Raw genomic sequence first — 25,968 nt, forward strand, 5'->3', positions numbered from 1 at the left:
CAGTGGCAGGGCACATCTGTGTCCTTAGCCCCAAGGCCTCTTCACAGAGCTCTGCCCCCGTGCCCAGCCCTGAAAATCATGAGATCGGTGGAGTTTCTCATGTCACTGCAACAGTCTCTCCTGCAGGCACCAAAATCCTGTGACATGATCAGTTTGTGAGAGGTGGCAACGCTGCCTTCCCCTGGCTGCTAGAACAGGACTCCCCTTCTCCATCTCCATCATCATCCCCAAGCTGGGGAGCTGCCACTAAATCCCCTCCATCTCCTGCCCCATCACTGTTCTCTCCACCCCCCTCAGCCTCCCTTCTGCCCCCCATACTCCTTTGCTCCTCCCACTCCTCTGCACTCCCTGCAGCCTTCCTCCTGCCCCTCACCACTTCTCTGCAACTCCCTTCTCAGCCTTCCCCTGCATCCCATTCATCTGCAACCCCTAAATCTGCCCCCTGCTACCCATCGTTCTCCTCGCCCACCCTTCACAGTGTCTCTGCTGCGCCTCACAGTCCCTGTGTTCTATCCAGCCCTCTGGGCCGTTCTGCCTGTGGACACGGCTTCTCTCTCATTGCAAACAGAGGGAGGTGGCAGCCATCTTTATTAAGGGTAGCCTCGTTCCACAGGCAGATAGACTGTAGGGAAATAGTGGCCGTCTTGCTGGCTTCAAAGCTCAGCCCCACTGACAATTATAGGAGATGGCGGACATTTTGAATAATTCACGAGTTGGTGCCTTTTGCCGTGTTTTCACCCCTAAAATCACTAGGGTCATGATAAAATTGTGGAAGTTGGCAACACTGTAATAGCAACAGTCGAACAATGTAGCTGGTGTGTTGTGGTCATGGTTTATAGCACTGATCAGTCACAATGAATTCCCCGTCTTTTGTTGTACCCACCCATTGTCTTGTCTTATACTCAGACTGCAAACTCTTTGGGGCAGTGACTATCTTTTTGTTACGTGTGTCTTGAGGGCCCAGCGTAATAGAGCCCTGATCGCTAATTTGGGTATCTAGGCATTACTCTTGTCCTTGCTGAGCAGGGTGGTGGAGGGGTAGGTAGGAGATGTCTCCCATTCACACCCACATCTCTCAGGGCGACAGCTGGGTGCCAAATGGGAATGCACCTCACACAAATGGGAGGGGGGCTTGGGGCAGCAGCAATCCCCCAGCCCCGGGGAGAGCTGGGCACCCCCATGTGTGAACCAGCATCTACAGGGCCCTGCTACTTTGGGGGGGGGGCAGGGGAGCACGGAGCCGCTCTCTCTGCCCCCCAATGTGAGCTGAGATCTAGAGGGGGCAGAGCATCCCGTTTCCCATGCTGCCTCCAGCAGCGGGGAAGGGGCTGGAGGCTCACCCTTCCCCCAGCACTGCTACTTCTAGGGGTAAAGGGAGGTCAGAGCAGTGCAGGGGAGTGTAGGGAGGAAAGGAGGAGGGGCCAGAGCTATACAATAGGGGATGTGGGGCCTTCAGCTCCACCCCCTCCCCAACTTCCCCACATCCACACACTCTGTTTCTGTCCTCCATTCAAAACAAGTCCCCACAGTGCTGAGACTGGGATGGGGAGCTGGGAACAAGCATGTTCGGTGCATGGAACAGGCACATAATGCAGAAACTGGCATGCAAAGCTGAGAACAGGTGTACTCTACATGGCACTACACACAGCACTAAGATTGTGGTTGGGAACTGAGAACAGGCGGGCTCAAAGCATGCCTCAAACACATTGCTGAGACTCGGGTAAGGAGCTATTGTAACAGGCTGAATTCATCTCCTATGGGGTGGTCTCATTCAGCTGACAACATCTCACTGAGATGAATGAGCCATTTCACACCTGAGTCTGTTATGCTGCAGAAGGACATGAGAGCTCATTCCCCATACACCAGGCCCAGATCTGCATTTCCATTCTCCTGCCCCGCTCTCCTGCCTGCAGCTGGTATGTGGACTTTTGACAGCCACACCATCTTCCCACCTCCCCATGCCCCCTCCAAGCTTACCAGGGGCATGGAGTGGCAAGGAGCAGAGTTATGGACACCCAGTGGTGCCTCATGGGCTTCAGGAATATTTAGTTCAGCTGCATTCAAACCTCTGAAAGCCAGGAAACCAAGAGTTAAAGTAAAGCAAATAAACTTCAGAAATCCGGGAAGTACAGAAGGTGGATGCCACCCCCGCAAAGCAACCTTAGCTCTCTCTGCCCTCTTTGAGTGATGATCCAGTACACCCAGAGTACACACCAGCATTCTGCAGAACACTCTGAGAACAGAGCACGTGAGCACTGTTGAACAAAGTCTAACACTTTCTCTTCGCTAAAGCAAAACTCAGGTTTAGATCAGGTGTCGCAAACTGGAGCTACCTACACTACACCTGGGCCTACACTCAAACATTGAGCCCACTCCCCACAAACCACTCTAGCCTTGATAAATGTTACCATCCCTTCACCCTTGCCTTGAGGATTCCTTCTGATACATGGCCTTCACGCGCCCCTCACTAAGCCCCAGAGACCACCACACTGCTGACAGTCCCCACGGCAAGAATACCCCTGCACTGCTACGGACACAGACGACAGAGCTCAGCACTGAAATAAGCTATGCTTGATACCGGAAGGTACACATTGCCTTTTCTCACATTGCAGTCACAGCTCTGCTGAGCTGTTCTAACTGGTCCCTCTACCATTCTGTACGCTTACACCCCACACAGTGAATGGAGCTCCAGCACTTACACATTAAATGCTGGAATTCAAATCTATGGAACACAACACAACAATGGCACATTCTCCTAATCCTTCCTCATATCTACTTATTCTAGACTCATACATTTTAAGGCCAGAGGGACTATTAACTAGTCTTATCTCCTATATAACATAGGTCAGAGAATTGGATACAGTTACTGGTTGTTGCACCTAATACCTTGTGTTTGATTCTAGCAGCTTCCAGAAAGGCTTGACTTGAAGACTCCAAGAGATGGAGAATCCACCATTTCCCTTCGCTGTTTGTTAAGTTTTGCATCATCCTTACTGACCCATTCCCAAGGGATATTGCCAGCTCCAGAGGGGCAGAATTAAGGTTTTGTTGTGGGGGTGACGTGAATCTTAAATGTTCATTTTTTGATTTTCAGAGGTTTGGGCGTAGCTGAACTCAACGTTCTGGAAGGGCACAAGACACAGCCAGGCAACCTTAACTCTGCATTAGTAAAATTTTGGGGCATTTAGTTAATCCATCCTGAAAGTACTCATGTGAGGCCTGGTAAGTATTATTCCCACTCACAGATTGTTAAACTGAGGCACCAAGCTGTTAAGGGACAGTGAGTGAGGGAATGAGGATCTGATCACTAGCCCCCACTCCCTACCATGCACATGATTAATGTTATTAGAATATAAGATACAATTTGCACAGGTGTAAAAGGACTATATAACATGCAAGGCAGTGGAGAATCAGGCCTGCATGCTAATCCAGGTATGCTCCCAGTCTAGTAACAGCTCCAACATCCAGCACTGATTATTCATACCCCTAGAAGGAATACATTATCACCCTTCACACAGGCACAGATCAAAACTTGCCGTTTTATCAACTGCAAGTGATAAAAATTATAGCCTTATGCTCTTCTAATCCCTGAATGACACAAACTCTTCTGAGGCCATTAGAAGTAGGGTCCATACCTGCCGTGTGCAGAGGAGTTCTCTTTATTTTGCTTTCTGTGTTCCAGCTGCTTGGAGATACAGTAAGCAAGTACTGGATGATTTGTGGATCACCCTCTCGACTTGCTATATGGAAGCAATTCCAGCCATCTTTGTTCTTTAACAATGGGTTTGCTCCATGCTCAATGAGATCTTTAATCACCTCCACGTTCTTCCTGGTGCAAGCCATCATGAGAGGAGTCCTTGAAAAGAGAAGGGAGAATAAAAACACAATGCATCCTCATTATACCACCAACTGCTCCACAGCCAGCCCATTAAGATCCAGACTCCACTGCTGTAACAACTGAGTCTGAACCAAGATTTAAGGTTGGTTGTGGCCAAAGAGGGTTCTAGCACAGTGTGTGGGTGCAGGTCACTTGCCAGGATTATCTGGGTATACCTCATTTAATCATTTCCCTGGCATTTGCAGGGACCTCCAGCAGGTCCCTCCTGTTCTCTGCCTATGGCACGAAACAGTCTAGTCTCTTGTGGGCTGCAATATTTTGGTTGTTGGGTTTAGTTTGAGGATGCTGGATGGTGTTGGTGGCCTGTGACATACAGCAGGTCAGACTGGCTGATCTAGTGTTTCCTTCTGGCCTGTGATTCTATGACAGTTTGGCCAGCCAGTGTGGACTAGGACTATGGACCTAGTGAACGCGGTGTTATCATCTTAACCTCTTGCAGCCGGCCTAACGACAGGATAGATGATCTACTAAAGCCACTACAATCTAGGGGAGATCTCCTTTAGTTCAAGTGATCAAGGTGCTTTTGAAATCAAAGTCCAAGATTCTATCCCCAATGCTACATGTGGATGGTCTGGCTGATCATCAGCATGCCTGGACAGGTGCAGCATATGAACTCATGACAGATTCTAGAGCACCATTTTCTCACAGTTAGTTTGTTCACTGAGCACCCTGTCTGGCTGTGCCACTTGGGCCCAAGGGAGTTTCAACCAGTTGAAACATTGCTACAGCAGAACAACTGGAGAAAGAGCCAAAGGGCTGACACTGGAAAATCTTCTCATCACAAGGAACCAATCAATTTTATGGGCACACTGGCATACCAACATGCTCTTGTTTCCCACTAAAATAAGAGAGAAAACAAAGGCAGTTTGAGATTTTCTGTTGTAGCTGCAGCTGGTCAGATCAGTACTTTTTACCCCCTACTGTCCCATTCCCTTCATCAGCATCAATAGGTGTGACTGTAGATAACAAATCACAAATTGGACAAACCCCTCTTCCAAGGCAATATGCACTAGCCTCACAGTGAGATACTCATGCGGGGCAATCAGCACAAGTGTGATTCTTCATACTTTTTTTTTTATCATTAAAGACTGTCCTCACTACATTGTGGTGTGAAAACTTGATAAGACTGTGGATTGCACTGGCATCTTCCTAAGGCCTTGAGGACCACCCCAATTGGTCTATATAATAAAAGTAATGAGTACCTGTACTTAATATAGTGACCCCTCCATCTGAGAATCTCAGTGTCTCTCATAAGCATTAACAACCACACTTATGTCCAGCAGAGAAGTAAAGAATTCTCATTCTCATTTTACAGATGGGGTAACTGTGATACAGTGTCACTTGCTGAAGCCCATAGCAAGTCAGTGGCAGAATCAAGAACAGAACCCACATAGCTTGACACCCAGTCTGACATCCTAACCGCAAGACCCTCCTTTTATATGTAGGTAAAATAAGCGCATACAAGTGTAATAATATTTGATTTGATGGTATTGCCCCCTTTTTAATTTAACTGCAATAAACTACATTTGATCAGCTGAGGCTTCACCCCAGTGCCACAGTCCACATTTGAGTATCAGGACACTGATTTGGGCACCACCTGACTCACATCTGATTCTTGCAGTCACTTATGCACATGCTTAACTTTACACATGTGAGTAATCCCATTGACTTCAATGGCACTATTCACATACAAGCGTGACTAGTGATTACAGGGTCAGGACCTACATTTACAGTCTCCTAGTATTTCTTTCACCCTTGCAGTCAGGGCCAGATTAATCTTTTGTGGGCCCAGCACCAAACATATTTGTGGGCCCCCACGGAGGCAATGCAGCATGGCGCAGGGAGGTCAGTCCCCAGAGCAAGGCCAGCCAGGGGCAATGGGGCATGGCATGGCAGCAGCGGCCCCACTCCGCCCAACCCAGTGCGAGGGCACTGTTTACAAACCGGCAGTTGCCAGATGCACAGTGGCCCACCTGGTCCTGTGCTGCCAGCATGCCCCTTCCCCTCAGGGGGCGGGCCTATGCTGCGCCACACAGCCCCCCCAACCAACACTCCCCAACTCCCTATGGCCAGAGCCCCCCTGGACCCACTATGTCCAGCACCCCTCCTGCCCGACCCCTCCACAAACGCACAGCGCCCTGCACAACACCACCCTGCCCAGTGCCCCCCTGCCCACAACCACCCAGCACCCCCTGTAGAACCCCCGTTCCCTAGTGCCCCAACACACACATCTTCCCTGCCCCCTCACAGCCCAGCACCCCCCCAGACCCCTAAGAGACCCGCTCCCCCACGCCCTGCCTCCTGGCCTCACCGGCCCTGCTGGGAGGCAACTGTCTGCCAGGCTGAGCTGGCAGCGCAGCCAGGGCTGGTCCCGGGGCAGCGAATCGCTCTAGCCCCTTGCGAGTGGAGCGATCAGCTGAGCCAGGGCCTGGAGAGGCCCAGCCAAACCCCCATTCCCCCCACTGTTGTTCCCCGCACCGGCTGAGACCAGGCTTCTGCACCAGTCCTAGGCGGCTCAGCTCTGGGGAGACAGGCAGGGCCCCAAAGGTAGTGGGAAGCAGAGACTGCCCGGAGCCAGAGATGCACTGGAGGCCAGCCAGGGGACAGAGAGAAGCAGGGGGGTGGGGACAGGGATGGAGAGGAGCCCTCGGCCGGCCAGCGGGCAGGCTGAGGGGAGCAAGTGGTGGGCGGCGGAGCCAGCGGGGTCTCGGGGCGCAGTGCAAGCGGAGCAGGCCCAGGCCCCTTCTGAGCATGGGCCTGGCCACAATGGTGCCAGGGGCACCATTGTAAACCCGGCAGTGCTTGCAGTGGGTACTTTCTGAGCATTCTCGTGTACTCCAAGCAGATCAGAAGAGACTGTCCCTGTCTCCAAGTAGTTTACAACCTAAACTAATCCTCTGCTGCACGAACGTGTCTCTAGACAAACAGCAGCAACAAAGGTGCCAAGCCTACCAGCCAGCACCACATTCAACGCAATGAGGTGTTAAATTCAGTCTAGCTGGCCCATAGAAACACTAACATAATGAAGAACTGACAAGTCTCAACAACACTCCACTAAATCCTCTCCCTTTTATTCCCAGGATGGGATTATAGCCTACTGATTCTTGGGAGATTTCTTCAATTCAATCTAGGGCAGAGACACCCCCGAGGTTGTCTCTCTCCCTTCGCCCTTAGAATGTTTCTCTTTCGTTTTACAATCTCACCTCCTCTTTGATGCCATGAGGGAGCGACACATAGTGTCTTTTTTTTAAAACAGCTGCTACAAGCAGTCTGGTATCTCAGAGGGCATGCTGCATACTCATATACGGTCTGTGCCTTAGTCCTGACAAGACCATTGCATTACCCAGCGCCTTCCACGGAAGGTTGGTTACTGCAGATTGCACGCAATTTGCAGCAGAAAACTGCCACTTGGCTGGCTGGGCTGCTGCCACACAGTCACCCTTAACTGCTCCTTCCCTGGCTTGATTTTGTCAGCCTACATGCCAGTTTAAGGGACGATAACGGGACATCGGCTTGATTGAAGTACGTAACTTTTGACTAAATACAGGCCAAGAATGGGTGCATAATAAATCATAATGTATTACAAAAGGGTGGGAGGGAAACAAATCCCTTAAAGTAAACTCTAGAAAGTTCTCCACTGATTTCCATACCCCATGCTGCATGTGGTGTCCAGTGATAGGTAAAGAACCACACAAGTTAGAGATGGAAAAGACATCACCTGCTCCATCTTCCTGGCAGTACTGTATTGTTCCTCACGATACAAACTGAAGAACTTGGTCTAGCCTTGTTTTCAATATCCCAAACAAAGAGGCCTCCACCATTTTCACAGCATAAAGAGTCTAAGCTCTTTTCTCAGGTTGTATCTACACTACAGAGCCTATGCTGGCATTGCCCCTGTTGCAGACGCAATGTACCCCGACCAAACCAGGAAATCTGCTGGTGTACGAACAGCCCCTCCCCAAATAACATTAACAATGCTGACAGAAGCACTCTTCTTTTGGCATAGCTGCGTCTACACTGACTGTTTGGTTTGCATAGCTATGTCACTAGGGGTGTGGTTTTTCCACACCCATGACCAACACAGCTACCCAGTATAAGTTTTAAGTGTAGACCAGGCCTCAGGTTTTAAACTGGGGCATGGGGTGAGTGGATGTATATTTCTATTTAAATCTTTTCCCTGTTGCCAAATTTTGTCATGCGTTGCATGAATAGTATCTGTGTGCCCAGAGAGTTTAGTAATTGGGTAAATAAGTAAAGTGAATACTAGATCTCACTTTCAGGAAGTTTTCCCATACTACTTCTTACATTTATCTTTTTACCGCACTAACCTGATATTAGTAATGATTTAACAATTCAACTGCTAGCATAGACGGGACAAAACTCTTTGACATTGACAGAAAGCACAATGTATTCTCAAGTAGGCAGAGATTTAATCTTCTCTTTGCTAAACTATGCATAGTATATGTAAGGCCACAGATTCGTATGCATCAATCCCAATGCAACTGGATTCCAGGGCCAGAAGCTGGGCAAACAAGTATGTATTGTTGCTTTTGGAATTTGTAGGAATGAAAGGTGCCATGGGAATATAAAGGTATCAACATATCTAGATTTGCTATGTGAGACAGGTATCTTCCCCTGCTCATGCTTATTATGTCAATGTCAGGAGTACTAAACAGACTACTGATTTGTAATGATAAGAATTAGGTCAGTGCCTCCTATTCATGCTCTAATTTCAACTTTAAATATTAACTGAGAATTCTTTGCTGCCTCACGTGATGGAAATCCTGTCCCACCACCACCTTGATGAATAATGCAGCTTCCTTCCCTTGCAGTAATACTTTACATTTATATAACAATTTTAATCTGATAATATTATTATTTGTATTCCCATATCGTTATTTGTGTTATCAGGTCCCCACTGTGCTAGCCATTTTAAGTGCTTTCCAAATATCAGTTTATTAAGGCTTACTATACCACTCAGAAGAAGGTATTATTATCTGCCCATGAATTTCTCATTCACTCATCCTTTCATCTGGGCACCCTAGATTTTAAAGGTGGAAAAACAAGCCAAAAAAGGGTTAGCAATTTGACTGGGGTCAATCAGTGAGTCAGTGGGAGATCTGGATTAGATTATGATTCCTGGACCTATGCGCCAACTATTAGACAATGCTCCCCCACATCCCCCAAACACATAACACTAGCCAGATCCTACAGTGAAACAAGCCTGTGACTTACCAGTCTGCCTTTTTCAAGCAGTCTATCCTTGCACCTTTATCCAGCAGATACAACACACAATCCCTATGACCCATGGAAGCTGCTTCGTGGAGGGGCCTTTTGTAGTCATTATTAAACATCTCAATGTCCATTTCCAAGGCTTCAACTAAATGGGTCAGAACATTCAGGTGACCGTGCCTGGCTGCATAGTGCAGTAGAGTATCCCCAGATTTCCCATAGTGTTTCCGCCGCACTTCCTTGCTCATTTCCTCATCTCTCTGCAACTCCTCTTTGAAAAGGTCTAGCCTGCCTTCTTGAATCAGCCTGAGAAGTTGTTTCTGATTTTCTGCTTCAGCCATAGAGAAACATGTGGCTCCTAAGACATTAAAACAAACAACAACAAGCAAGTAAGTTAGGGACTACAAAATAAGAGATTACAAAATAAAATTAGTGATGAGATTTTAAAGGCTAATTGGAAAATCTATTATCATAAAAACAGTCTTAATATAAATCCAAAGCAAAGGTGTCTCCCACCAAATGAATCAAAGGTGGCAAGTCTGTGATATCTGACATCACTGTGTTAAAATGTCCACAGGAAAATATAGAGAGACGGTGTATGTTTGTGAGCAAGTGGAGGTTCCTAAGTGGGCAGGGAAACTTAAGTGGATAAGAAATTCTTACAATCCGTGTCATAAAAATAGCTTTTATAAATAAAAATGCTCCCCCCACATACCTGAACTGAAGATGTAGTAAATAAGTCAGTAAATAAATCAGTTTTGGATCATATGCATAAAGACAGCAGTTATTATTTAATACTAGGCTTTTCAACAGTCAGCCATAAAATTATCATCTTAACAAAGCTAAAAAAGCTGGTGGGATCAGCTACACAAAATGAAAAAGACCCAAGCCACTTGCATGTGTCACATTAAAATGGTTAAAGGCTCACACCAGGCACACCAGAGTCCACTGACGGCTTCTATAGCTGCTGCTGCTGCTGGGCTGTGCTGCACTGAACTCCTTCCCCTTACACGAGCTGTCTTCTTCTTGTGGACAAATAGTGTTTGCCCTGACACTTTATTTTAGGAACACTATGATCGCTGCTTTGTAACAGAGCTATGGGAAGAGACCTGCATCCCTACCGCAGGGCTGGATGATTTAAATCTGCCTTAGCAAATGGATCAGATTAGGCTAGTGGGTAGAGCTGCAACTGGTAGGGGGACCATATGTCCCATTTTGGCCAGCACAGTCCCTTTTTTTAAGCCCTGTCCTGGTCCTCCCGACTTTTTTTTTTCAAATGGAGGCATTTGTCTCCTCTTGTTCTTGCCAGCTTGATCAGTTGGCAAGGGCAAAAGAGGACAAATCCAGTGCGGCGGGAAGTGCGGGGTGGGCGAGCAGAGATGCCAGCCCCCTGCCAGAAGAGGAGGCGGGGGGTGGGTGGGTGCAGAGAGTTCCAGCATATGGAGGAGGGGGCTGGCACGGTTTCAGCAACGGGCAACAGCCTCCTGAGGGGGGCCCTGCAGGGTTCCAGTGACAGACAACAACCGAGGGGGGGAGGCCGCAGGGTTCCAGTGACCAGCCAGAGCATCGCATGGGGGTTGGGTAGGCCCCTGGGCGAGCAGCTCAGAGTGTCCCGTTTTCTCTTTGGGAAATATGGTCACCCTAGCGAGTGGGGACTTTGGAGACCTTAGTTCAAGTCCCTGCGTGGCTGGTAGCCAGACGGGTGATGTTGGGCAAGTCACTTTACTAATCTGTCCCTCGGTTTCCGCATCTGTAAAATGGGGATACCAACCTCTTCTGTAAAGTGCTGGGAGATCTGCTGATGGGAGGCGCGGGACAAGAGCGCGGTATTATTATTACCGGCTGGACTAGTCTGGCACCGGGCTTCCCCCGACGGCCACCGCTGGCCGCTTCCGCTGAAAGCCTACCGCTCCCCAGCAAGGTACGGCGCTGGCGGGGGAGAGGGGCCATCTCTTCCCGGCGCCCGCACCGTCAGCCCATGGCCCTGCACGGCCCCTTCTGACCAGGCTGCCCCCGCATGCGGGGCAGCCAGCCCCTCGAGAGGCGTTGGGGCCCTGGCACGCGGTGTGACCCGGGCCCCCCCAGCCTGAGGGGCGTAATTTACACAGAGGTTTTGGGGCCACGATCGCCCCTCCTCCAGTCAGCCCCGCGGTGACGTAGAGCCCGGGGGGGCCTTGCCACTGCGACGCTCCCCACTCTGCTGCAGGGTGACGTCACCCCAGCGCGAGGTCGCCATGACGTCAGCATGACATCACAACTCCGGGTGACGCCAGCGCGACGTCGCGATGACATCACGGCGTGTGACCTGCGGGCGGGGCACCCGCCGCCCTAGGGTTACTGCCCCCGCGAAGGGCTGAACTGAATACGTGGCGGCGGCGGCGGCAGCGGGAGAAGTAAACAAACTCCGGGCACGTTTTCGCTCGTCCCTTGGCCGCGTCCCGCCCCTCCGTGAGCCAGGACGAGTCTCATTGGAGGGGGCTGAGACCGCGCGCTCTCTGATTGGCGCGCGGCGGAGTCAGTCAGGCGGAGGCGGGGAGCGGGATCCCGGGCGTCACGGGCGCAGGAGTTTGGACTCAGGAAGCCGAGCTGCTCCGGCAGGCTCCGAACGCCGGCGGGACCAGAGTGAGGCTGGTTCGGCTCGGGCGGGGCTCGGGCCTGGAAGGGTCCCCATTGTGGGCGGGGCTAGGGCCTGGGTTGAGGGTCTAGAGTGGGGGTGGGGCTAGGGCCTGGGGTCAGGTCTGCACTGGGGGGCAGGGATCGGGCCTGGAATGGGAGGGGTCTGCACTGGGGGGGGGCAGGGATCAGGCGGGGGGGCAGGGATCGGAGCTGGAATGGGAGGGGTCTGCACTGGGGGGGCAGGGACGGGGGGGCAGGGATAGGGCCTGGAATGGGAGGGGTATGCACTGGGGGGCAGGGATCGGGGGGGCAGGGATAGGAGCTGGAATGGGAGGGGTATGCACTGGGGGGCAGGGATCGGGGGGCAGGGATCGGAGCTGGAATGGGAGGGGTATGCACTGGGGGGCAGGGACGGGGGGGCAGGGATAGGATCTGGAATGGGAGGGGTCTGCACTGGGGGGCAGGGATCGGGCGGGGGGCAGGGATCGGAGCTGGAATGGGAGGGGTCTGCACTGGGGGGGCAGGGATCGGGGGGGGCAGGGATAGGATCTGGAATGGGAGGGGTATGCACTGGGGGGCAGGGATCGGGGGGCAGGGATCGGAGCTGGAATGGGAGGGGTCTGCACTGGGGGGGCAGGGATCGGAGCTGGAATGGGAGGAGTATGCACTGGGGGGGCAGGGATCGGGGGGGCAGGGATAGGATCTGGAATGGGAGGGGTATGCACTGGGGGCAGGGATCGGGGGGCAGGGATCGGAGCTGGAATGGGAGGGGTCTGCACTGGGGGGGCAGGGACGGGGGGGCAGGGATAGGATCTGGAATGGGAGGGGTCTGCACTGGGGGGCAGGGATCGGAGCTGGAATGGGAGGGGTCTGCACTGGGGGGGCAGGGATCGGGGGGGGCAGGGATAGGATCTGGAATGGGAGGGGTATGCACTGGGGGGCAGGGATCGGAGCTGGAATGGGAGGGGTCTGCACTGGGGGGGCAGGGATCGGGGGGGGGCAGGGATCGGAGCTGGAATGGGAGGGGTCTGCACTGGGGGGGCAGGGATCGGGGGGGGCAGGGATAGGATCTGGAATGGGAGGGGTATGCACTGGGGGGCAGGGATCGGGGGGCAGGGATCGGAGCTGGAATGGGAGGGGTCTGCACTGGGGGGGCAGGGACGGGGGGGCAGGGATAGGATCTGGAATGGGAGGGGTCTGCACTGGGGGGCAGGGATAGGGCCTGGAATGGGAGGGGTATGCACTGGGGGACAGGGATAGGAGCTGGAATGGGAGGAGTATGCACTGGGGGGGCAGGGATCGGGCGGGGGGCAGGGATAGGAGCTGGAATGGGAGGAGTATGCACTGGGGGGCAAGGGATTGAGGTGGAGGGGTCTGCATTGGGATTGGGCCTGGAATGGGAGGGGCTGCATTGGGGGCTGGGATCGGGTTGAGGGGGGTCTGCATTGAGGGCAGGGATAGGATCTGGTGGTGGGGTCTGCTTTGGGGACAGGTGTTGGGGGCAGTAGGCATGTAGAATAGATAATGCTTATAAGAGCCTTGGTGTTGCATTGGAGAATTAATGCCCGGGGTTTCTGAGGTCATGGCTGGGGAGGAGGTGGGGGGCTTTATTCATTGTTCATTGGGATTTTTAAGATTTTCAACCATTAAAGCAAAAATGCTATGATTTGATTAAAATAATAAAATAATTAAAATTAGTATTCCTGTCAATGAAGTATTTGCATTCCCCACTTTGACTTCTCTGTCCACTCTCCTTTTAAGAGAGAAACAATTTTTTTTAATTGGAATATTTTTCAAAAGCATCTGATCTTGAAGAGCAAATAATTTGTTCTTCCTTAGATATTTGCTTCTGGTATGTTTTGGGGCAGCGAAGTGTTGGTTGTATAAGGCATCAGAAACCACAGGGGTCTTTGCTAAAGCTCTTAGTGGTGTGTAATAGCTCTGAGGGGGAGGAAGAAGTGAAGGAAAATGACTTGACCTTTTGATGCTAATGTAAACCAAAAGCACTTACTGGCTTCATAGATATGCTGGGTATGGTTTATGGTATGGGATCTCATTCTCTACTGTGTGATATAAAAAAGAACTAAAAACTGAAGCCAAGTGAGCCGTGTGGCTTGGATGCTTTTACTGCAGCTGGAAGCACTATTGCACATGGTCATTTTAGATTTTAACTCATAATTCTGTGACTGGAAGTTAGGTCATCTATCCTTGCCAGTCACTGTTATCGAAATAGATGTGTTCTTGTGAATTTCTATTTACAGTCCAACATTTTAAAATTGCTCACAAGGTTTTCTAGTTTACTGCCAACGGTAAGGGTAAGAGCTACACTGCAAATATATCTGAGTGAGGGGCCCAGTTAACAGTTTGCAATTTTGAGTCTAGATAGAAGTTTAACAGGCCTAATGTCCTGGACATATCCAAAGCTTTAGCCCACTTGTGCAAAAGGCTTGAAGGCTCATCTGCATTACAGGTTTTTTTCTGTTGTAACCAGATCCCTAGACTTAGGCCTGGTCTACACTGTAAACTTAGGTTGACCTAGGTATGTTGCTCAGAGGTGTGGAAAATTCACAGCCCTGAGAAATGGAGTGAACCTAAGCCCAGATGTGGATGCCGCGAAGTCAATGGAAGAATTCTTCTGTTGATCCAGGGGGCAGATTTACTACAGCGTTGGCAAAACTCCTTCTGTCGCTATAGCAGTGGCGTAGCCATTTCATACCGGAGGATATCCCAAAGTCCTGTACAGTGATGAATGAGACACCAGGAGTGAAGTTATTGTGTAAACTTTATAATTACCACATAGCTTTGAACATTGCAAAGTGTCTTGATGATGATGTATTTTACTGTACAGTATATCTTCAAAGCTCTGTATAAATTTCTGCATAAGCTACTGAAAGAGAGTACATTGGCTAAGATGTGGGGATCATCCCATGGGGCTTTTATAAAATAACTGATCCCTAATGAACTGATTGTCGAAGTCTACCAAAGGCACAGCCTTTGTCACTTGAAAATAAACATAAACTTAATTAAATTAACAGCCATGCAATTTTCTTTTCGTGTTGGTGACAGTGAGACCATTTAAACGAAAGCACCTTACAGCCAGTGACTGTGAAGCCTTCAGCCAGAGCAGAGAAGGCTCGTCTTCCCTGACACAGCCTTTCAGTCAAAGACAGGCAAGCGGAGATCTAAACAGGGGCCTCTACCCTACATACAGGACCAAGAGACAACAAGAAGGTACAGTGTTTCCAAACAGGTTAAGAGCTGAGAGTGTACTGTTAATATTGACTCTGTGCAACAGTGGAATTTAACCCCAATTACTGTGAGCAGTTACTGATGGAAGAGCAGTGGAGGAGGTCTAATTGAGTGTCCACAATGAAAGAAGTTGATTGATCCATACTGTAATCACCCTTTGGTATAACTGTACTTAAGCAGCGGCCTAACTAAGCAATGGAGAGCAACTTAGGAGAGAGCTACCTTTAGAGTCATGAGTCCCTTCTCCTCCCAAGGAGGGCAAGTCCCACACCCGGGCTGGGTTAAGTCTTGGTTTACACCAACTCCAAATGTCTTCTGCCTTTCTCTTGCTTTGAAAAGCTGAGCTGCACTCACCAGCCTCATTAGACCAGCCTGCTTGCTGCAAATGGCAGCCCTAATTGAGATACAGTGCAGCATCTGCAGTTATGGAGATACTCTTGGATATTCATTATTTAATATGCATTCTCATTTAGTTAGTTCTCTAAGTGTTGGTTGTCTAATGTTCTATAGCACCTTCCATTCAGGGATCTCCGTGCACTTCACAGCATTAACTAACAAATCCTCACAACCTCTCTGTGAGGCAGGGAACTATTATGATACCCATTTTCCATACATGGGGTACAATTTTCAAAAGCGCCCAAGTCTCATTTTCAAAAGTTATTTAGGTGCTTGGGAGCCTGAGTAGTGGCTAAGTTGTGTTTGAAAGTGACACTTAGATTCCTAAGTCACTTAAACATTTTTGGAAATTTTCCTCGGGGGAACTGAGGTGAATTGACTTGCTCAGCGTCAAAGAGAGAGTCTGTGGCTGAGTCAGGACTAGAACTCAGGGCTCCTGATTCTCTGTTCTATGCCTTCACTGCTGGATCATGTTTCATTTCCATTGTAGACTCTGAATACGTGTCTTCCGCCAAGTCATTTTTGAAAATTAGTAATTTTTGGATGCTTTACTTTTTGGGTGCTCAGCTCAGGCCCTTTAAGGCATGCCAACTTGGGCTTTCAAAATCACTAATTGCTTTTGAAAATCTTGGCCCCACTTGTTTTTCCAGCACTGCCTCTTGGTTAAACATTAGGAAGCACAAAATAATGGCTGTGAGTTGCAGACTAGGAAGAGCATGAAACTTGTATGGACCAGTAATGATGTTTAATGTCGGCATAGGTACGCGTTAATATCCAAACCAATAATATGATTGCTTAGGTGAAGTGCATCTCCAGGGGTTTGGCTAGTGTGGGTTGCTGTATTAGTGAAAGGACAGGCTGCTGAGAGTAGAGTTCATCGTAGACTTTCAGTTTCACTTCTGTGCTACAATCTTTTTGCGGTCAAATCAATGGGTGGCTGGTAATAAATTAGCTTTATTACTTTAAAAAAATGTTGATCTCTTTTCTTAAAATTTCAATAAGTATTTAAGGCCTGTTCCATTTAGGGTCAGGGTTCTCGCAACAAGTTTTTTGGTGGCCTCAGAGTGTGGCTACCAACTCTTGCTGGTGGCTGCTCTGACAATTTTTCCAAGCCGGAGCCCTGCCGCCTCGGGCTGAAGCCTGAAGTGGGAGCCCCGGGGTTGAAGCCCGATCCCCGTCACCCCTGAGAAGGAAGGTCAGGAACTCATCAGCCGCTGGCGGAGCCCCAGGTTCCTCTGGTGCTGTGCACACCAGCGCCATGTGTCTCCAGAGGCGCTGCCTGGAGCCCCTAAGGAGGCTGCAGGGCACTGAACCCTGCTGGCGGTGCCAGCAAACGCCAAGGGAGCACATCCAGGAGCAAAAGCTGGGTGCTGCAGGGTGGGACTGCCGCTTTGTCCCCCCAGTCTCTGCCTAGTAGGCTGTTGTGGCTGCAAAAAAAATCCTCCGGTGGCTGCATTTGAGTAATGTTGATTTAGGGGTTTAAGCTGCGATTTTCACATTAAGCTTGAAACAGTTTGCGGCTTCACTGTTGTTTCAACTTGTTTTCATGTTTACTGGATTCTGAAAAGTAAACTGTAGCAGGAAGAGCTTTATGCTGATCTCAGAGGTTTTATTTATCCTCCTATCTCTCTGCTTCCTTCCTTTGTCACCGTGTTTGTCCGTTCAGAGGAAATAATTAATGTGAAGTAGAAATTACAGCTTTCTTTCTATGTATTTATTTGTGTGTAAAGATCATGAGGAGGGGAGCAGTGAGGTGTTAGCATTTTGCCCTTTTGTTTTAAAGTCTCCTAGAGGCTTTCAGGCATTGGACACACACAGAGAAACACATTTTGCTTGTGTTCTTTCTTCTTGTCTTGGCTATAGGACAGGATCATCAGAGGAGCATCACTGATTACTTCAAAGTCATTCAGACGCAAACTACCAGTAACAAAGTGGCAAAAAGCAATGAAGTTAAGGAAGAGTCGTTGGACTCCTTCATGGACGATGGGTTGGAGGATTACTGTGCCCTGCTTGGATATGATGGGGATGCTAAACCAGCTTCCGGGGGTCTTGCGGCCTCTAGAAAACGGCCTCTCTGCTCAGAAGGAGCTGGCAGTAATTATACAGAATACAGTAAATGTGGTGGGACTGATAAAAAGCCCACGATGGACAGTTCCCTCAAGTATTCTCCAGGACACACAGAAATCAGACAAGACCCTGATGTCATAGAAATTGATCCAATTCCTGATTCATATTTTGGGCTTCTAGGGACTTCATGCGGTAAAGAACCCCAAGGACACATTGACCAGCTGCCCAATGAAGTCCTGAGAATTATTTTTTCTTTCCTCCCTGTGACTGATCTCTATCTGAACCTGAGCTTGGTGTGTCATCGCTGGAGAGAGATTGTCAGTGATCCATTGGTGAGGGTGTTGTCTTACTGATTTAATTCAGATTCTTTTGCTGCCTATATCATGTCACATTCCTGCTTATGCACCAGGAACATTTGCCCTGGTCTGCTTAGCTAAGTGACCTCTCTCTTTCTTCCTTTGAATCCACTTCTTCCACTTATCTGTCCCATCAGTAATCACCATAACCTCCCTTACTTCGCTCTTTTGTGAAGTCTTGTCTGTGAGGTGCCGAGTGTCTGCTAGGAGGTGACACTCCTCCCCCACCTTCATCGGCCACCAGTTACATTTTTGAACCATTACCTTTGTGCTTTCTCTTATGTGGGTTCCACCTACTTTGGAGGAGCTGCCTGTAAATGTCTGCAAGGCCATCCCACTGCCCTCTGCAGTGATCCCTACAAAAAATTCTCTGTTGTTAGCTCATGCACTGTGACCACTGTCTATCTTGCTGAGCAGTATTGTCTCACTGTTACTAGGAACCACCCCATCTGCCTGCATCCACCTGTCCTCGCTTACAGGTCGGCCGTTTGTTTTTGGAGACAGGGGACCATCTTCTAGTTCTTTGTTTGTATAGCATCAAGCACACTGGTGCCCTGATCCATGACTGCGGCTCCTATGCACAGTACAAATAATAAATAATGATGAACTTGTTGGGAGTTGTTTTAGATTTGGAGACCGTAAAAGATGATGAGCCCTTAGCAGTGTCTACCAAGACAGTCCCAAAGGGGTAGGTGGGAGGGCTCGTGGGGACAGGCTCCAGAGAGCCACAGGATGTCAGAAGCACTATGTTTTCTAATCCTATTCAAAGTAGGTCTGAGTGACCGTGTTAAAAATGCTGATGGCCGATGGTACCTTGCCAGCATTGGGTGGTTAAGCCAGGGGTACCTATAGTGAGAAATTCTAGAGAAACAAGCCTTTTGTAGACAAGTCCTTAGACTACAAGGAGCAAGAATTTTCACTCTTTCCTCCTCCATCCCTCCTTTTTCTCCATCTTCTTTTTGCCCCATCATGAGCCACTTGCTTGTTTTTTATCGAGCTGTTGGGTTTTGCTATACTGAAATTACATGTCTCCCCCAGGAGCAATGCTGCTTCTTGGTGCTTGTCAGAAGAAGCCTATTTATAAAGTGTTTTGGGTTGAAAGGTGCTGTTCAGATAGGGACATTGATTTGCATTTTAGTTTATCCTGTGGAAAAAGCTGTACCGTCAGTACCTCATGAAGGAGGCCCAGGCTCTGCTCACAGTTGAATGGATTCTGGATCGTTACGGTATAACCCAAGAGCAGGATCAGTGCATGCTGGGGTTTATAAGGTGAGTCTGTTTCATCGTGTGATTTTACAGCTGTACGTCAGCAGATGGGGGAAGCAGCCCCGCAGTGCTTTGCCCTGTTTCCAGTCTGTTGCTGTAGGTTTGCCTCCATTTTATGCTGTGCTTTGCCAAGAAAGGTGATTAACTTCCTCTCACACATCTTGCTTCACATGATTGGGGTGTGCAGGGGAGAGGAGGAATTAGTTATGAGAAGTAAAACTGATCAATGGACCTTCTGGGCTAGGCAAAAAATGCCATCTTCGCTCTCCCCACTCCACCCAAAAATCTCCTGTTTCCATTTTCCCTTAATCAGATGCCTTAACCGCTCAAGTATTTATGCCATAAAAATATAACCTAGAGGTGATGCTCTAAATTTCCAAATCATTCCATTTTCTGGCTACTATTATTTATTATGTGTATTACAGTAGTGCATAGGAACCCTAGTCACGGCCCAGAACCCCATTGTGCTGGGCGCTATACAAACGCAGAACAAAAAGACAGTTCCTGCCCCAAAGAGCTTGCAATCTAAGTATGAGATAACAGATGGATACAGACAGACGGCGAAGCCAAGGAAACAATGAGACAGGGTAGCTCAGCATGGTAGGTAGTGGCCTCAGCACACCAGGGACCGAACCATTGTCAAGTGTTTTGTATGCAACGTGGCAAAGGAGAGTTTTAAGGAAGATAATGTGTTCGCTTTGCAGGTGTTTGCTGGGAGATCCTCCCAAGTGTGAGGAGCAACATGGGAAAATATTAACAAGTGGGCAATGGAGGCTGGCAACAAGGCCGATCGGAGGTGAAAGTCACATCTAGATAGCAAATGAGAGATGATACGTAGGGTGGGGGATAGGTCATGAGGGCCCTTGAAAGCGAAGACTGATTGCTTGTGCTTGATGCCATCGAGAAGGGGGAGCCTGTGAAGGACCGCAAAGAGCGGGACGATGTGGTCAAAGCAACTAACTAAGAAAATGATCTTTGCGGCACCATTCTGAATGGGTGTGAGCAGAGCAAGACGGCATTTGTCAAGGCCAGAGGGGAGGATGTTGCAGTAATTGAGACGTGAGATAAAGAGAGCCTGGCTGAGAATTTGAGCTGTGTGGATGTATAAGGCCGTGCGTAAGAGATGTTATCCCGAAAGAGTTTGTAAGAATTAAATACAGCCTGGGTCTGAGGATCTAGAGACAGGTCTGGGTGATAGGCACAATGGTGGTGTTGCACCAGCGAGGGCTGATTTTAAATCAGAACGATTTAAGTCCCCAGTTTTCATCATGATTTAAACCAGCAAGCAGCACACACTGATTTTTAAATCGATTTTAACCCTGTTTTGCATTTGTACTTTATTTTCCTTGGCTGATAATCATTAAACCACTAAATAGCCAACTGGACAGACATGCCAACCAATTGGATGTTACTATTTAGGGCTAGTCCAGAATCCTAAGAGTTAAAATTATTAAGCGCCCAATACTTAGTTAACAAATGGTAACCATTAAAACATGTTGATTGGCAACTAAATATAGCCTTCACACTAAATTTGGTGCTTTTTTTTGCTAGTCTTGATACACTATATCTTATACACATTTATTTAAACAATTACATAGCTTACCTTAATATATATTCATTCTTAATTTTAAATTTTTTATTATGTTAGTAAATGGTGAATGATGCATCTCTTATTTATTAGATTAATATTTTACTTTTGATTTGCATCTCTCGCTGGATGGAAACCCAAATTCAATTAAAACAGCAATTTAATTTTTTAACCTTTAAATGTTCTGGGTACATAAGAAAAAAGTCCATCAAAACATGTTTTGCATTTAAAACTAACTGATTTATTCAACAAAGGAAGTATGAACTGTAATTAGCTAATTGAATTGATTGTTTCTGGTCACCATGTCCTTCAAGATTTTGAAACTAGTAGATCTCATCCTCTCACACACACTTCTCATTAATAGGTTGGAAGAGGAAAACAAGCTTTCCTGCTTTTTTAACACCCACTGGTTTCTTAACTTTGAATCAACCAGTCAGTGAACTGCACTAGTTGAATAAACAGATACGAAGAAAATATTCTCTCTTTGCACCTGTAGAAGAGGCTACTGCTGGTTTAGCATTTCAACAAACTCTGGTTCCAGGTGCTTGGCTGATGACTTCCACCAGTTCAGTGGTTTGACTTTAACACTTGGCAGTGAACATTTTCTGCTTAATATTATATTTTGTATTTATTTTAAATGATTTTAATAGATTATAATAAATGTAGGCCTTAAATAGGTTGTCAATTTCAAATTTAATTTTACATTTTTTAATTTAAAAAACAAACCAACCAGTGTTTAATTTAAATAAATAAATCTGACTTTTTAAATTGTTTTTTAATAAATCATCAATTTTTATCCACTCTGTGTTGTCCCTAGTGATTGAGAAAAGAGGTACCAGGAAGGGAGTGGTAGGAAGAGTAAAAGCTCTGTTTTAGCTGTGCTGAGCTTTAGCTGATGTCTAGACATCCACAAGGAGATGTCAAAGAGAGAGGCCACGGTTTTAATGTGGACAAAAGGAGGCAGGACTGGAGTGGAGAGGTAGATCGGAGAGTCATCAGTATAGAGATGGTGTCTGAATTTGCATTTGTGGATGAGATTACCCAGAAATAAAGTGTAGGGAGAGACAGACTGCTGTGGAACATCCACAGGAAGTTGGAGATAAGATGAGGAGAATCCTCTGAAGGACACACTGAAGGAACAATTGGAGGAGAAGGAAGAGAACCAGGAGAGGACAGTCACGGAAGTCAAGGGAAGACATGATTGCAAGATGAAGAGCATGGTCAATGGTATCCAAAGCAGCTGACAAGCAGAGAGGCTGAGGCTGAAGTACTGGTTTTGAGGTTTGTCTAGGAAGAGGTCTTAAGAGACTTTGGCAAGTGGTTTCCGTGGAGCACCTGGGCCTGAAGCCAGATTGGAGAGGGTAGAGGAGACTCCAGACTGTGATTGCAAACTGTGTATTCAGTAAGGTTAGATATGAAAGGGAGAAGGAAGATGAGATGGAAGTTGGAGAGGCAAATGGGATCAAAAGTAGTCCGATTTTTTTTAAGATGTGAGAGATTGGAAAACCCAATGCGTAAAAAAAGTATATCTTTTCTCTGACCAGTGCACACTGGATTTCCACAGGCCTTCCTCATTACTAGCAGTAATAGCTGTGATCCTTGCAGTCCCCTCTCATCTCCTTGCCGTATGCATTATCATTTATACTCCTGTAGCACCCACAGTATGCTACGTGCTGTTTACACATGCACGAAGACATGATCCCTGCCTTGAAGAGTTTACAATCCAGGGCCCTCATCCAGCAAAGTACTTAAGCACGTGCTTCACTTAACTTTTAATCCCTGGAAGTCAGTGAGATTAGGAACTGGTCACATGCTTAGGTGCCTTTCTGGATCGGAGCCAGAGTGCTCAACGCCTGGCAGGATCAAGCCCATCTGGCTACATGCATACCGGAGGGCAGGCTTAATGGTACTGCAGATGACCTAACTTTCATTCCTTGACTTTGGGCACTTTCTGCACAGGTATATGGCCGCCTCCAACGCTGACCGGAGAATGGACCCTGATGCAGTTCTCAGGTGCTTGAAGCAGCACCATCTCTTTACCAAGGCAGAGATATGCATCATTCAGAGACTGCCTGATTTAGCGGGCACTGCGGGGGTAGGTTAAACATTCCTTGATGGGTTTTTTGGTCTTACATTTTACTTTGTGGGTCATATCTGGAGCAATGGGCATAAAGGGTTTTCCTAAAGAAAAGCATTTGCCTGTGATAAATTGTTAGTGTAAATAGGAAATGTTAAATAGTCGCAGGGAGGAAGGGGATTGGCTGAGGAAATTTGTTACTGATGCTATTAATACTCACAGGGATCTTTTCACAATGCCAGCCTCTCTCTCACTCTCGCCGACCCCAATGCCCTGAGTAGACAAACTCTGTAGTCCTCTTGGTTCTCTCCATTCTTCTTTTTGCCATCACCCTCTCTAGGCTGTGAACGTGTGGGCTGTGATAGCAGCTATTGTGCTCTTCTCTGATGGCGTTCGTGACATCCAGAAGCTGATGGCGTGTCTTAGGAGACCCAGCTCTACCCTTTCAGTTCTGGACATCACTGAGACATTGTACTGTATGGCCACACTGCTGAATGCAATGAGGGAGAAGGGCATCAATATAAGTAACAGGTGAGGAGGGGGAGATTCTCATATCTTAAAATAAAAATCTGCAGCTGGAATGCTTATTTATTGTGAGCACATCCTTGCTCCATTGAACTTAGTTCACAGCAGCTAAGAGTCCAGTATATTAATAGTTCAGGGTGGTTTTTAAGTGCTGTTATTTTCAGAAAAGTGACTGTATACAACAAATACTTCCATACACAGCAGATCAACCACCTATGTGTATTTGGAGTCTTCATTGCTTGTCCCAGTTGTGAAAGCAAGTTGTTGTTTCTACTCCTGTTAGCACAACAGAGTTAACCCAGCTATGAGAAGTAGTGAGTTTCTAAGGGAAGTTATGAGTTTCAATCAGCTATCATTGACTCACCGTGTAGCCTCGGGCAAGTCACTTCACATCTCTACCTGCATTTTCTAATGACAGGTTTCAGAGTAGCAGCCATGTTAGTCTGTATCCGCAAAAAGAACAGGAGTCCTTGTGGCACCTTAGAGACTAACAAATTTATTTGAGTATAAGCTTTCGTGGGCCAGAGCCCACTTCATTGGATGCATGCAGTGGAAAAAAAAGTAGGACGATTCTATATACACAGAGAACATGAAACAGTGGGTGTTACCATACACACTATAGCGAGAGTGATCAGGTAAGGTGAGCTATTACCAGCAGGAGAGAAAAAAAACCTTTTGTAGTGATAATCAAGATGGGCCATTTCCAGCAGTTGACAAGAACGTGTGAGGAACAATGGGGGGGGGGGGAGGGGAACCACGGGGAAATAGTTTTACTTTGTGTCATGACCCATCCACTCTCAATCTTTATTCAAGCCTAATTTAATGGTGTCCAGTTTGCAAATTAATTCCAGTTCAGCAGTCTCTCGTTAGACTCTGCTTTTGAAGGGTTTTTTTGTTGTAATATTGTGACTTTTAGGTCTGTAATCGAGTGACCAGAGAGATTGAAGTGTTCTCCGACTGGTTTTTGAATGTTATAATTCTTGACGTCTGATTTGTGTCCATTTATTCTTTTACGTAGAGACTGTCCAGTATGACCAACGTACATGGCAGAGGGGCATTGCTGGCACGTGATGGAATATATCACATTGGTAGATGTGCAGGTGAACGAGCCTCTGATAGTGTGACTGATGTGATTAGGTCCTATGATGGTGTCCCCTGAATAGATATGTGGACACAGTTGGCAATGGACTTTGTCGCAAGGATAGGTTCCTAGGTTAGTGTTTTTGTTGTGTGGTTGCTGGAGAGTATTTGCTTCAGGTTGGGGGGCTGTGGGTAAGCAAGGACTGGCCTGTCTCCCAAGATCTGTGAGAGTGATGGGTTGTCCTTCAGGATAGGTTGTAGATCCTTGATGATGCCCCCAACTAAAACCTCTCCAGCCTACTGTTCCTCACACGTTCTTGTCAACTGCTGGAAATGGCCCACCTTGATTATCACTACAAAAGGTTTTTTTTCTCTCCTGCTGGTAATAGCTCACCTTACCTGATCACTCTTGTTACAGTGTGTATTGTAACACCCATTGTTTCATGTTCTCTGTGTATATAAAATCCACCTACTGTATTTTCCGCTGCATGCATCCGATGAAGTGAGCTGTAGCTCATGAAAGCTTATACTCAAATAAATTTGTTAGTCTCTAAGGTGCCACAAGTATTCCTGTTCTTTTTGCATTTTCTAATGCACTTCTGCGGGTTTCACGAGGATTAATTTGTTAATCAAAGCACTGTGTAGACATAATGTAAAATGCTATCTGTGATTATTATTCCGAGTGATCTGGATTCTCTTATAAATCCGATATCAGCAACAGGGTGATTGATTAGGTTTCAGTTGCAAAATATTTATTACAGGTGTTGACGCATGAGAAGGAAAGGACCCAGCTTGATTCTCCGATCCTCGGTTATGTTTGTGGAGTGGATGGTTATAAAGATAATCTTTTTACAAGGTGGGCCAACTTGCTCTTGGGTCCATGAGAGGCAGTAAATAAGGAGCGCCTCCATGCCACTTTTACAGTCACTTTTCAGACTATAACAGCACTTTAAATGATGATGTTGTATCCCTGTTTAGACTCATTGAATGTTTGTGGCCTGTCTTGTTTTTCTATTTGTGTAAGCAATGGCTGTCTACACATCTGATGAAAATCTTGGGTACGCTAATATCCCAAATGCTGCCCACTTAGGACACTTCTATAGTGATGGGAAATCTCTGATCCGTCCACTGAAACAGGAAGGATCTTGATTGGCTGTTTTCCTCAGCACCTTCAGCTCTTTATTGCCGGGGGCACTATGTTATCTTTCCACATGCAGTTTTACTCATCTCAGAAACGAATTTGAAGTCCTTTGGTCCAGTCTGGCACCTTATTGGATAAGTCAGCTAGTGAGCTCTCCAAATATTGCTTTATGGGCAGCATAAACGGCTTCTGGGGTCTTTTGTGGGGGCAGAGGGAGGTAACTGACGTTTAGTTGAGCATTGTTAAAGATCCTCTTACATTAGATTTGTTATCTGTCTTTATGTTTTCTGTTAGGTTTCACTACAGTATTTTCTACTGCTTGTATTTGATGGAGAACTCTTGCCCTGTTACTAAGACAACAAAGCTGGAAACACCCAGTTCAGACTGTGGAAGAAGCGGTTGGCCCAGGTACTGCTCATGTATTTAATCTAAATGGGAGGGCCAAATACACAGATCCCTGTAAAGTCCTGGAGACTG

The 25,968-nt window shown here is 47.5% G+C and overlaps 2 protein-coding genes across 10 annotated transcripts in view; one reads left to right on the top strand and one right to left on the bottom strand.

Annotated features, from left to right (window-relative positions):
• ANKRD16 (ankyrin repeat domain 16) overlaps window positions 1-11,504 on the bottom strand; it is a 39,502-nt gene extending 27,998 nt beyond the window's left edge. For 3 of the 6 annotated variants that reach the window (XM_073328894.2, XM_073328890.2, XM_073328897.2), the window contains exons 1-3: window positions 9,846-11,504; window positions 9,134-9,488; window positions 3,636-3,856 (exon numbers count right to left, since the gene is read on the bottom strand). In XM_073328894.2, the coding sequence (XP_073184995.2) occupies window positions 3,636-3,856; window positions 9,134-9,471 (559 nt within the window). In that variant the 5' untranslated portion in view covers window positions 9,472-9,488; window positions 9,846-11,504. The remainder of the gene's footprint in view (window positions 1-3,635; window positions 3,857-9,133; window positions 9,489-9,845) is intronic. The other 3 variants (XM_073328893.2, XM_073328892.2, XM_073328891.2) reach the window with 3 other exon arrangements.
• A 153-nt stretch (window positions 11,505-11,657) lies between these two features.
• FBH1 (F-box DNA helicase 1) overlaps window positions 11,658-25,968 on the top strand; it is a 47,062-nt gene continuing 32,751 nt past the window's right edge. For 2 of the 4 annotated variants that reach the window (XM_073328900.2, XM_073328901.2), the window contains exons 1-7: window positions 13,214-13,789; window positions 14,813-14,977; window positions 17,255-17,790; window positions 18,953-19,083; window positions 22,628-22,763; window positions 23,086-23,276; window positions 25,786-25,899. In XM_073328900.2, the coding sequence (XP_073185001.1) occupies window positions 13,771-13,789; window positions 14,813-14,977; window positions 17,255-17,790; window positions 18,953-19,083; window positions 22,628-22,763; window positions 23,086-23,276; window positions 25,786-25,899 (1,292 nt within the window). In that variant the 5' untranslated portion in view covers window positions 13,214-13,770. Of the gene's footprint in view, window positions 11,753-13,213; window positions 13,790-14,812; window positions 14,978-17,254; window positions 17,791-18,952; window positions 19,084-22,627; window positions 22,764-23,085; window positions 23,277-25,785; window positions 25,900-25,968 lie in introns of those variants that run through there. The other 2 variants (XM_073328899.1, XM_073328898.2) reach the window with 2 other exon arrangements.

This window comes from Lepidochelys kempii, chromosome 1 (genome assembly GCF_965140285.1).
Source record: "Lepidochelys kempii isolate rLepKem1 chromosome 1, rLepKem1.hap1, whole genome shotgun sequence".
Taxonomy (NCBI): Eukaryota; Metazoa; Chordata; order Testudines; family Cheloniidae; genus Lepidochelys; species Lepidochelys kempii.